Source organism: Betta splendens, chromosome 24 (assembly GCF_900634795.4).
Source record: "Betta splendens chromosome 24, fBetSpl5.4, whole genome shotgun sequence".
NCBI lineage: Eukaryota > Metazoa > Chordata > Actinopteri > Anabantiformes > Osphronemidae > Betta > Betta splendens.
In genome coordinates this window covers 13,382,196-13,395,789 of record NC_040901.2, presented here as the reverse complement: position 1 = coordinate 13,395,789, position 13,594 = coordinate 13,382,196, and the positions used below count along the sequence as shown (strand labels likewise).

At 51.6% G+C, this 13,594-nt stretch overlaps 1 protein-coding gene across 19 annotated transcripts in view; it reads right to left on the bottom strand.

Annotated features, from left to right (window-relative positions):
* LOC114849240 (polypeptide N-acetylgalactosaminyltransferase 14-like) overlaps positions 1-13,594 on the bottom strand; it is a 45,502-nt gene that overhangs the window by 8,733 nt on the left and 23,175 nt on the right. Inside the window, exons 3-6 of one of the 19 annotated variants that reach the window (XR_008693898.1) lie at positions 9,741-9,860; positions 3,647-3,738; positions 368-529; positions 1-242 (exon numbers count right to left, since the gene is read on the bottom strand). The exon at positions 1-242 is cut by the window's left edge and continues 249 nt beyond it. The exons of 4 other annotated variants lie outside the window; for them this stretch is intronic. Coding sequence is in view for 7 of the 15 variants with exons in the window: in XM_041069451.2 (XP_040925385.1) it covers positions 9,617-9,860 (244 nt within the window). In the remaining 8 variants the exon portion in view is untranslated. 14 more of the 19 variants (XR_008693901.1, XR_008693899.1, XR_008693900.1 and 11 more) reach the window with 14 other exon arrangements.

Here is a 13,594-nt window from a genome sequence, read left to right as displayed (position 1 = left end):
GATCGTGTACGTAGACACCTGCACTACACAGCTGTCAATCAACCTGGCGGGGGGCGGAGCCTGAACCCAGCAGGTGGCCGCTCACGCTTCTGTGTGAGGAGGAACCAACAGCTGCAGGAGACGGAACCGCCTGGGTCTGGATCCTGGGTTGGACCTGAGTGGAACGGGCAGAACCTGGGAGCCGGTGGACGGGCCACGCCGTCTATTACATCACGCTTTATGGTGGGACTTCTCCCTCCAGTCTTCAGTAGCAGTAGCCCCAAGTTGTGGTTTTATTAATGTGGAACACAATAAAAGTTAAGCGAGAGCGTGTAGATAATGTCGATTTGAACGTCGTTAAATGTTAATGGTATAATTAGCAGTTTACCAACAGATGCTCTGAGGACGAGCAGCTCCCTAACCGCTGGGCTCCTCCTCAGCCTGAGCCCATCATCCGTCAGCGGTCGCTCAGCGCAACTCAAACAAACCGGCGCCGAAGTCCACGCGAGCGCTTCGTGGAGCTGATGAACGCGAGTGCGACTCAAACAGGCTGCAGAACAGAATGCAGGAGAACCCTCACCGTTATTATTCTGATTAGAATTAGTGTGTGTGAGAGGAGCGGCTCCGAGGCGGAGCAGCTAATAGAAGCCGGTGGAGCCGCTTGTTTCAGCACGTCTTCATTATCACCTGCAGCTGCATCCACTCGCTCGCTGGCGCTGCCTGGAGATAATGTCACACCGCGTTTTCTATTAACGCCCTGTTCCTGTCGGTCCTGACGCGGCTGCAGCTCCTGAGTCCAGTGAAGACAAGGCAGGAGCACCGGCAACACCGATGCAGGTCAGAGCGACGCGTATGCACAGTAACACATACACACACACACACACACACACACACACGCACGCACGTATGCACACACGCACACACAGTAACACACACACACACACACACACGTATGCACAGTAACACACACACACACACACACACACGCACGCACGTATGCACACACGCACACACAGTAACACACACACACACACACATACGCACAGTAACACACACATGCGCACACGCACACAAAGTAACACACACACGCGGATGCACACACACACACACAGTAACACACACACACACACAGTAACACACACACGCACGTATGCACACACGCACACACAGTAACACACGCACACACACGCTTATCTCTGCAGCCGCGTGCGACTCGGCGTCTCATTCTAATCGGTGGTCACTCTCCATCACACACACACACACACACACACACACACACACACAAACACACACACACTACACTGACGCAAAAACAGAGCGGTGACAGTGTGCGTGGCTTTTTCTTGGGTGATGAATGAAGCAATATTTCTAAAGCACGTCCAGCCACAGATGGTGGTATAGAGAAATGCTTATACATTACACACATTCACACACATTACACACACGCACACACACCGCTGTGAAAACCCCATCTGTCAGAGTGCGACTGGGTCTGAATCACACACACTCACATACATGCAAACAATTTAATTCACAACGTTATGTAAACAGCACAGAATAAAGACACACGCACACGCACACACGCACGCACGCACGCACACACACACACACACACACACACACACACACACTCTCCTAGCAGGTCTGCTGGTAGGGGTCTCTGTCCCACATGTTTCTGATCCAAACCTTTCACAGCCTCAAACACATGCAGCATTTAAATCAGAGGACGTGTCGTTAATATCTGGTTGTGGTTTTAAAGCGCAGACTCCTCGCTGGCCGTTCGGCTTCATCACATCTAAGGCAGACGTCCCTGCTGTTCCCAAAGAACGTGTCATTATGAGCCGTGAGCGCGTTCAACCTATTCGTCACCATTATTTATGTATCGCTCTCGTCTAAATGAGCTTCCGTGTTGTTTGCTTCTGTTTTTCCACTGTTGTCTCACAGGGAGGTGCTTTTATCAGATCCTCGAGAGGCTTTGATTGTGTCGTTCGTACATGATACGCTTTCATTTGTCTCTTCTCCAGCAGACGCACACAGACGTGACCAGTGGAGACTGGAGCCTGGAAGACGACGGTCTGTGGAGGCGTCAGACGTGGCTCCTTCTTTCCTCACCCCCTCACCCTCACCCTCACACCCTCACCCCCACACCCTCACCCTCACACCCTCACCCCCTCACCCTCACACCCTTTTCTTTTTCAGCTTTCGACTTGAACGTTTCTTCGTCCTGATTTGGCCACTTACATGCGACTTCACCATTAACATTCACCGCGTCCGGCGCTGAGCCCCTGGAGTAGACCAGTCCATTAATGATGCTGGTTGAGTGCCTTGCTCAAGGTTGTTGCTGGAGAGAGTGGTGGCTGCTGCTCAGTGCGTCATATCCAATAAAGCAGACGATGTATAAAAATAAGCGGCAGCTAAATGAAACAGGGCCGAGTTATTTCTGAGGAGGCACGAGGGAGGACGACTCAGAGGGAGGTCTGAGGCACCTGATGACACATCCACGGAAAAACTTCACAAGCTACTATGTGTTTGAAGCCAAACTCATTTCTCCTGGGACGCATGAATTAATCTGACCTAGTTTGATTGCAAATTGAGAAAAACAAGTACAACAAACAAAGCAACCAAAGAAAAAGCAAGTCTGTTCTAAACGACTCCACACTGTAGAAATATTCAGATTTCATGTTCCCAGGGATCAACAGCTGAGCCGTGCTCTTTATCACTTATTCCAACCACACACACACACACACACACACACACACACACACACACACACACACACACACACACACACACACACACACACACACACACACACACACACACGTCACCTCAAGGCAGAACACAAATACGCTGCGAAGGACAGAACCTGCAGCAGAACCAGAGACTCCACAGGCAACAAACAGGGTGGAGATTCAGATTAGAGACGACAAACGCGTGTGCAGATTCATACAAACGCAGCTCATGTGTTCATTCACACTCTATTTAGGGCCTCGACTCGCATGTTTAGTGCGAACACGCCTCCACGGTGTGAAGCAGCGCTTTCTAATATTCCTCCCATCTGTGATTCAGGTCTCATCCACCGATGCCTGGAGGCTCAATGTTGCAGGAAGTGATGCTGAAAGAGAGTTGTGTTCTTCCCTCTGGCCTCGTCGTCCTCTCATCTGTTTTACACACACACACACACACACACACACACACACACACACACACACACACACACACACACACACACACACACACACACACACACACACACACACACTGAGGTGGGAAACTCACACCAGACCACAGAAGTTAAAGGGGAGCATCACTGACACGGATCCACAGTGAGATATTGAGCAGAAATCTCAGATTAACATAAACAAACTCAAGCGCCACCGACGGGTTTTATTTCATTCCAGGATGATGCCGGTCGCTCTGTCCTTCACACCGCCGCCATCGAACCAACTCCACTTTCAACCACTTCCACTCAATCTCTGCAGGTTTTTAGACCAATCGGCTAAATGGAGAGATTACTCTGAAATTCCAGTCAAACTTTGAGTGTGTGTGTGTGTGTGCGTGTGTGTGTGTGTGTGTGTGTGTGTGTGTGTGTGTGTGTGTGTGTGTGTGTGTGTGTGTGTGTGTGTGTGTGTGTGGCTGAATAGTGCAGCCACACACACACACTGACCTTCTCTTCAAAGTGCTGATGTCCTGTTTCCTCCAAAGCCCTTAACACTTAGCCAGCAGAGCAGTGCAGAGGAGCCGCCGCCGCTGCTGTTGCTATGAGACAAATGGAAATCTGTCAGGGGAACAGTCGCTGCTCTTCACTGCTCCACTCTCTCCCTCACTGAAATAAAAACCAAAGAGTGGTGGTGGGAAATGAAGCGTCTCCATCCATCCAGAGCCCACAGATTCTATTCTACGCCCCAAAACCCAGCTAGAATCAATAATAAAGCTCCTAAACAAGTTTACGTTACTAACGGTGGAGGATCAAGCATGGAGACGCTGCAGCAGCGGAGCCATCAATCAGGGGGCAGCGCAGGAGTGTTGCTCAGGGGCACTCTGTCAGCACGAGGGGCTTTTAAACTCGTCACCTTCAAGGTCCAGGACGATTTCAGCGAGTGCTGCTACAGCCTGAAGCTGTTAGGTCAAAAACGGTCAGGCAGGCAGGGACACGCACACACACACACACACACACACACACACACACACACACACACACACACACACACACACACACACACACACACACACACACAGAAACAGTCTAATTGAGCCTGAGAACGTGTGTGTTGGTCTTTTTGTTTGCATGTGTATGTGTGTGTGTGTGTGTGTGTGTGTGTTTTTGTGTGTGTGTGTGTGTGTGTGTGTGTGCGTGTGTGCGTGGTCCAAATGTAGCAGCAGCTATCTGAGGTAAACAGCTGGTGATTGGAGAGGGTCTGTCCTGATTTGGAGAGCTTCCCAGACGCCCATTCACTAACACACACACTCAATAGAGAAACTATCTTCTCTCTAATAGACTACATGCCTCATCACTTCCCTAAACACTCGCACACACACGCACACAAATCACACACTGGACCGTGGACACACACTTCAGCAAAAGCACATGAATAAACAGAGACACAACAACAGGAGCCCACGGTCCACACAGACGACTGTCGTGCTCCCACAAACAGTATTTATCCATCGATGCGTTCACTGAGCTGACGACAACTGCCATAGAACACAACAACACTGCAGCGTACTGCATGTACTGCATGTACACGCATGTACATGCATGTACTGCATGTATACGCATGTACGCGCATGTACTGTACGCGCATGTACGCGCATGTACGTACATGTACACGCATGTACTGCATGTACGCGCATGTACTGCATGTACGCGCATGTACTGCATGTACGCGCATGTACTGCATGTACTACATGTACTGCATGTACCCGCATGTACTGTACACGCACGTACAACGTAGCCCAGTTGCTTCAACCTCCGGCTGAAACCAGCTATGGAACCAGGAAACAGGGATTTGTAATCTGTCCCACAGAGTTCGTTAATCTTTGTAACGAATGCCCCGTTTCCTGAGAAATAACGGACGGCTGCAGCCTCCAGGCTGCGGACAAACTAATAAGTCCTCCTGCAGAATTGAGTCGGACTCCAGTGTTTCCTGCTGCTGCGGGTGAAGCTTGTATCTGCAGCTTGTTTCCAGCCTGTCGAGCCAGGACCAGCAGATGTAAACAGTAATAATGGTATAAACTGAGGCCGCTCCGCTCCGAACCGTCAGCGCAGCTCCCTCTAAATGTGCGGAGTTCACATTCAACTTTATTACGGTCGCACGAGGAGCGAAGCTGCAATGAAGCTAATGATGAGGGTCTATTTCAGACAGCGGCTCCATTTCTGTCCCTGTCAGAACAGCGCCGCTACGATCTCTACTTCTTCCAATTAAAGCTCCTTTTTTGACTCATTATTTTTGTGCATTTTGTCAGAGTTACGTAAAAACAGGAACCGGTGGAGACAGATTGGAGATAAAAGAGAAGCAGCGACGGCGTGGAGAGCGTTGATGAAACCCCCCGACACCGGCGGCTGCAGGATTGGCTCACGTTCTTGCAGATGTTGCATAATGTTATTACTGTCAAAGACACATCTGTAAAATAAAAACAGGCCACAACAACAGGAGCCGGTCGATAAGTCGGCCCGCAGTCAGGGAACGGGTTCATTAACCAGCCGGGCGCCGTCACCGGCCCGGTTGGAGGAGCTGCTCGTTAAGCACAACACACACAACAGGAAGCTGCAGCCCCTGCGGACCCGTTAGCGCCTTACCTTCAAAACAAACACACACTCACATGCTGCAGCACAACCAGACAAACGGACCGAGACGGAGACAGAGACGGAGAGCGCTGCGGCACCTGTCCGGCTCCCAGGGGAGCGCCGGTGCTCAGGAGCGGCCGCACGGGCTAATTAAAAGCCACAGCTCCCCGACAGGCCGCACACACTCACAGACACACACTGGAATCCGAAGGTGTGAGAGTGTGAAAGGGAGAAGACTGACAGTGTTGGCAGAGTGTGTGTTTTCTGCATTAGAATGAGAGAGAGATGTAAACGCAGAGAGACGGCAGCAGGGAGCCGAGGGCCACGGCAGGTGGTGGATGTGCCTGTTTGCTTAACTCACAACGCCTGTGTTACTGTGTGTCTGTGTGTGTGTGCATGTGTGTGTTACTATGTCTGTCTGTGTGTGTGTGTTTGGGTTTTTTACAGTGTGTTTGTGTGTGTTACTGTGTGTGTTACTGTGTCTGTGTGTGTGTGTGTGTCCGTGTGTGTGTGCGTGCTCGGCAGATGGTGTGTGACGACTGTGTTGCTCCCAGCAGCGCAGCTGTCCGAGCGCGGACACACACCTCTTCATCAAGCTAAATAAGAGAGACAAGCACACAAAGCAAACTAATCGTATCCGTAGATATTAAATCTTCATTCACCCTCGTGGCAAAAGTGATGCTGCTCCACGTCACTCAACACTGGGACACCGTCACCTCACTGCTCTAATTGGAGCCTGTGCCTACAGACAAGAGCAGCAGCTCCTGCTTGTTTCACCAGGAGAAATGCAGGACTTCCAGCATTTGGACATGGACGTTTAGACAAAGGAAGCGGTGGAAACAGATGAATGGAAGAAGAGCTTTGATCGTTGCATCGACCACATAATGAGCAGATATGTTCACTCAGGAGCTCAGTCCTCTCCTTTCCTTGTACTGTTCAGTCTGTGGAGTGGGCCGTTACCCATCATGCATTTAGGTTTGCTTCCATTTCAAGCTGAGGGGAAAGATTGATCCACCGAATCCAATCACAGCATGAGTTTGAAGTTGCTTTAAGAACTCGGGCAGAACTTTGGATCCAAACTTAGCGACGACTCCATTTACGGCTGTTCTGTCTCCAGACACGCGCTCAGAGTTATCCAGCAGGAACGCGTGACAGCTCCTCAGATAAAGGCGCCGGCGGTGACGGCGCTCATCTGATGGAGGCAGAGCCGCGCGGCGCTAACATTATTAAGTGGGATTATTTGGTTGCAGAGGGCGTCTGGCAGGAGGCAGGAACACGCCGGGTGACAGACATTAAACGCCTCACGCCCACGCAGCAACTGAAGCCCAGCTCGTTAACGGGGGCGGAGCAGGAGCCTGGTGAAGGGGCGGGGCCAGGTGAAGGGGCGGGGCGGGAACCAGGTGAGGGGGCGGGGTCTGGTGAGGGGGCGGAGCCAGGTGAGGGGACAGAGCCAGGTGAGGGGGCGGAGCTCAGCCCCGACCAGCGCGCGGTCAGAACACGTGTGGGACCTGCATCGTCCTCCTGAATCCACCACTGAGGATCACTGACCAGTGCAGGGTGGAGAGACTCCGATCACATGATGCAGGAGACAAACAGGCTCAATGTGAAGATGGGAGGCTCCTCCTGAAGGCGACAGTGAGAATATGCTCACTGTCGTCTGTTCACGTCCCATGAGTCCCAGAGCCACACTGGCAGATGGTCCCATTGATAAAACCTTCAGCTCCACATGCATTACACACAAAACGTCCATTTGGCTCATTCCTCTCAAAGATTCTCTACTGAATGTGGGTTTCTGTCAATTTGCAGCAAACAGAGTATTATTCTGTTGTATTACTGTCGTGGAACCAGTCAAATTCTGTTCTAATGCATTTCATTTCCACCCAGATACAAACAGAGTCCAAACTAATCTAATTGAATCTGCTCTCCATCCTTTCATCTGGACACCTCTCCCCATCCGTTCCATTTTCGGTCCTTCTATTTTTGATTCTATTAATGAATCTATAGAGAAAGAGGGCGAGTGAGGGAAGCAGAGAGATGGATAACAGTGGAGGAAGAGGAAAAGATGAGAGAAGACGGGGCGAACGAGGCAGGTAGGAAGTGAGAGAGGGAACGGTGGCCGTTGGGAGGGTATAATTGGCTGTGTGACTCAGAGGATGGAGACACACACACACACACACACACACACACACACACACACACACACACACACACACACACACACACACACACACACACACACACACACACACACACACACACACACACACACACACACACACACACACACGCTCCTCTCATCTCCCGAACATGACGTGAAACCAGCTTCTGAAGCCTCGGGGCTCTGCACATTTAAATTATCTCCCATCTCCTCCACTCACTGTGGGCTAAAGATCACAGATTCAGCTTCACAGCGGCGCCACCGACTGTCATTTCCTTCTGATTCGCCTAATTAGCGGCGCTAACAACCTCCCTGCACAGCGTCCCCTGTTTAACCTGCGCATTAACCTGTACAATGATACTGTTAGCGCCCGTTATTCCTATTGATGGAGAAGTCGCATCACTGGCGTCTGTGAGCTGCAAAAGAACCTACAATTATCACACACAACCATGTGTGACTTACTACAGCACCGAGCAGCAGGACTGTCAGGATTCCGTGCATTGACACTCGATGCTGATTTCCTACTGTTGAGCCGGTGCAGGCAGACGCCGCCCGCAGTCCATCGCATCAGCATCACTGTTGTGAGACGCGCTTCTTCTGCAGGTCTGTGGGTCGAACTGAGCAGCAGGACTGGAGCTGGAGCGGAGACCTCCTTCAGTACATGCATCACACTCGGTGGCTGCTTCTTAATATTCCCAAGGCTTCCACACAGAAAAGTGTCTTTTCCTTTAATGGACCTGAGCCTGGAAGAAAGCGTCTACGAGGCCTAATTAAACAAGACACAGTGCCGCTGCTCAGGAAGCACATTAAAGCTGCTTTCAGCAGATCTGTGTCAACGTTTCCCGTTCTCACGAAGCTCTGTCTACACGCGCTGCGACATCGTGGGCCTCGTACGGTCGCAGCCGGTGTAAACGCTGACTTTCCTGGGATTTGGTTGTGAATCCAAGCTTTTAGGAGCAAATCGATCAAGCTGAGAGGAACAAAAGCAGCTGAGAACAGGACGGATCTCGCTTAATAACAACACACTGGATTTTCCTGAGCACTCACATAAAACGAGCACCGTCACCAATTCACTGTCCACAGCTTATTTATAGACACTGCTCGCTGTGAGGGGACGAGTCTCCTGAACAGGCATCCAGAGCGCTGCTTAATAATTTACACTGCAGACTCCATATTTCTTGACCCGGAGCGGAAAGAAAAGGGAAGTTAACACATGCTATGGTAATGATTTACATGGGATTTGTGCTGCGTTTGGGGAATGAATGGCCAAGTAGTTAGAAGGAGATTCCTGAGCCGGCACACTTTAAAACCAAAGGCAACCACTGCACAACAGAACTGAGGGTTTGAATGAGCAGCTGAAGCTGCAGCCTTCAAAATAAAAGTGCCTCTGCATCAACTCCAGACGGGAGAGAAACAAGGTTCACACCTCGTGTGCACGTGACGCACGATCGCAGCATCTGAGCCGATAAAGTCACATCTCTGGCGAATTCTCAACAACAACACGCTATAAATGGATCTGAGCAGAGGCTGCGGCACCAGCTGCCGCGGCGCTGATTCGGCCAAATTGATTTTCAGACACGGCGGCGGCCGCCTGGGGTTCGTCAGGTCAACACGTTTACAGCATCTGATCTGTTTCACGGCAGACGCTCACATTGGTCACAGCAGGAAATGAGGCCGCGTCACTGATGCCATTAATAGGCTCCACGCCGGTCACATGTCCCAGCGCAGCGCAGGATCATCACCCTGCAATGAGGACTCATCTCAGAGCTGCTTATGAGACGCTCCCCAGTTCTACAGATTAGCAGCATTACACACCTGTGACATCCAACTCTATCAGCTCTTCTCCACGTCTGCCTCCGTGTTTCACTCTGCCCGTTTCCTCCCACCAGCGCCTTTGTCTGCGCAGCTGAGACGGGACTGTGGCCCCAGCGCTGCCTGTAATTGATCCGGATCACAGCAGAGAAAGGCTGAGTAAACGAGCGTCCTTTTCCTTCCGCGTCTAAACTGGACGCGTCCGTTCAGCGTCGGACAGCGTGAGGCGTGACATGAGGCAGGCTCACGCACGCACACACACACACACACACACACACACACACACTGGGCTGAGAAATTATATCTTCCTGTCCTGAGGAAGTATTGATTGCGGCGCCGAGCTCAGAGTTTCGATTTACACATTTAGAGCCTGACGGCGTCCGTGTCGGCCATTTGGCTGTCGTTAGCGGCACAATGCTCATAAGTCACCGCCTAAATGCTCAACGGGAAACTTAAAGCGGTGAACGCTCAGCTCAGTCCAACGCAGCGACGCATAATGAGCGTGTGCGTGTTCGTTCGCCTGATTAAAACGCGGTCACATCACTAACAGCATCACGGGCTGAGACACGGCCTCCCTCCTCTGCTGCTGTGGAGCCGGCTCTCGGTCTCTGTTGGCAGCTGTGCGGCCGCTGCATCACTCACCATCACAGCACGCGAGCAGGTTGAACTGCTTTTAACACCCTCTCATTCACACAGGCGGACGGCTGATAGTAACGTAGTGGAGAGACAACATAAACTCCTCACGAGCCTCTCATCACCCATAAATCACTTAGAAACCAATCTCATACCGAGGCAGGGAGAAAAAAGTGGCCAAAGGAGACATCAGAGGGAGCTGGAAGCTGGAGGACCAGCGCTGCTAAATGTAGGAGAGCCGGTAAGCACCATCTTTAATTCATGGCTGCCTTTAGTCACTGCAGGAGGAGAAGGCGTCCGTTCCTTCCAGGTGGAGGATGGAGTTCAGCCTCCTTTTAAACTACTGAGGTCTGTCCTCCACAGTTGGCCGCTTAATTCATGGTTCAGAGAGAGAGAGAGAGAGAGAGAGAGAGAGAGAGAGAGAGAGACACACACACACACACACACACACACACACACACACACACACACACACACACACACACACACACACACACACACACACACACACACACACACACACACACACACACACACACACACACACACACACACAGACCTTGCATTAATGTGAGGCCGAGCCGGTGGAGAAGCTCCTGGGAGGCTATTAGCTTCAGGACTATTCAGCGCTCCATTTGGATTAGGCTGCAGTGGGACAGGGATTAAACCAACTCTGCCGCCACATTACAATAGCGGCAGCGGCCGCTGCACCGCTGGGTCACCTCTGCTGCCGCCGCCGCACAAAGACTCTCAGATGCACCAGATAAGCAGCGTTTTGAATCATTTCATTGTTGCCACCTGAGAAGCTCCCTCACGCATGGAGGTGAATTAGCTCCAGCCTCAGTCTGAGGCAAAAACAGACACCATACCTGCAGCAGCTGAGGCAGGAGGAGCTCCGTCACCCGACGGAGGACGTGTGATTAGAGGTCCAGCGATGCGGCTGGTCTGCGGCACTAAAGGCGACTATAATCACAGTAAAGGACATCCTGAGGGGAATTAGGCGTTTTTATTCAGCAGCCACTGATGCATGCGTGCTGACGGACCCGTTTTCTTTACAGCGGCGTGCATGCATTACAGCCAGCGCATTCAGACCGCCAGCACTGGAGGAGGTTATTCATTCACGGTACAGTAGCAGACGGGCATTTACATTTAGAGTAAGCACACATCCGTTTATTTCTCCTGCTGCGACGTGCAGCGAGTCGCCTCGTGACCTTAAACACCAGCGGAGGTTTCACAGCTCAAAGAAGAGCCGCAAAAAGTTTGTTTCGATAGAGAGAAAAAGAAAAGTTGAGCCTCCACTTAGTCTGTCCAGCTTTCAGCCCTGCAGTCAACACCGGCCGGCTTCATTTACATCCTTTTATCTGCAGGAGGAGTCAAAGAGAAAGGAGAATATGAAATTAAAAAGACAATGAAGGCGAGAGGGTAGCAGCAGGAGCAAAGGGAGGTGTCACTGGGAATCAAAGCCAACAATCAGAGGCTCGCTCTCATTTCCTGCAGCAGCTCCAGAGGAGGAAGTGAGCATCATTAACATGGAAGCGTGGTTTGTCTGCGTGGCTTCACTGTGTCATCCACACTAATAAAAAGGCCCCACACGCCTGAAGGCAGCAGTTATTATCAGGCTGCACAGCTGTGAACAGAAGGTGTCGCAGCAGCAGCGGCGGCGTCGTAACTAATAGCCGTGTGGCGACGCAGAGCAAATGGGAGTGTCCTTCATCGACATTAAGCCCCGCTGAAAAGAGGGTTCCTGATCTGGAGTCAGAAGCAGCAAAAATGTCTGGAGGTCAGTGACTGGAGCAGCTGCACGAAACACAGAGACCGAGCCAGAGCGTGTAGAGAGGTCCGAACCCAGGAGTGACCGGAGCAACCGGGCCCAGAAGGGAGCAACCGGACCCGGAAAAAAGCAACCGGACCCAGAAAGAAGCAACCAGAACCAAAAGGGAGCAACCGGACCCAGAAAGAAGCAACCGGACCCAGAAAGAAGCAACTAGACCCAAAAGGGAGCAACCGGACCCAGAAAGGATAAACCAAACCCAGGCCTGACCCTGTTCTCCGGCCCACAGGACCTCCAACTACACATACAATAATGTTGTACTGTGGACGCTCTGGGAACAGACCTGCTGGGAGCCATTTGTCCCATCATGCATTTTTCGTTACCTAGCAACAGCAATGGCTGATCATTTTGTTGCCAATTAGACCCACATATGTTAATTTTTATGTCAGGTTATTAAAACTCTTTCTGACTTCTGAAAAATTCCAGTTCCACAAGGACGAGCACTTCCACACATGCAAAAACTGGGGCACACTCTTTAAAGGACTGGATTTAAATTACAGGAGCGAAAACGAGGAGACGCTGTAACTGCAGCAGCGATTACGACTGGGAGGAGGTGGAGAACTCAGACCCGCCTCAGTCCTGGAGGAATGAATCCCACCTGAACCCGACGGAACTGACACGCTGGCACTGTTTGCCTTTGTTACTTTGAGGGACAATTATCACAGCAGTAATAATGGGAATAAAACGGAGCCTGCAGCTCCACGATGCCTTCATTATGCTGCATTATTTAGTGGAGTCGCCTTAAAATGTATTAAGATTCTTACACAACTACGACAGATGCTCCGACATCAGCGGGATCTGGACCACGAGTCCACTCCGTCTAAATCTCACCCACTTTATTCCAGTACCTGACTTGATTAGAGGGAATTAGCAGCCGGCGGCCTCGTCTAGCAGAGGTTGAAGCCTCTGTCACCGGTGGAGATCGATCGTCAACGCAGCCTCTGCCCCGACTCCGCATCAGCAAAGCTCCCGACCCGGCTTAAGAGTCGCACGGGAATCGACCCGTCGCGCTCAGACGTGGTCCCACATCAGGCCTCCGCGTGTTTGTGTCAGTAAGCGCTAATAGAAAACGCAGAAACACACACTGGCCCCTATTATTACTGCTGAGGCTTTGCGCTGGTCCACATGCCAGCGCCGCGTTATTAAAATGTAAAATGCTACAGCAGCACCTGCTGAATCCTAAGTGCAGCTGTCAGTCGGATGTCGGCGCCGTACGTGCAGCTGTCTGGACCCACCGGGCCGCCTGCTATTTTAAGACGCATCGGGCTTTCTGTGTGGGCTCCGTAGAGGGCTGCGACAGGAGGAAGACGGGGAGCGGGAGGAGGAGGACGGGGAGCGGGAGGAGGAGGACGGGGAGCGGGAGGAGGACGGGGAGCGGGGAGGAGGAGGAGGA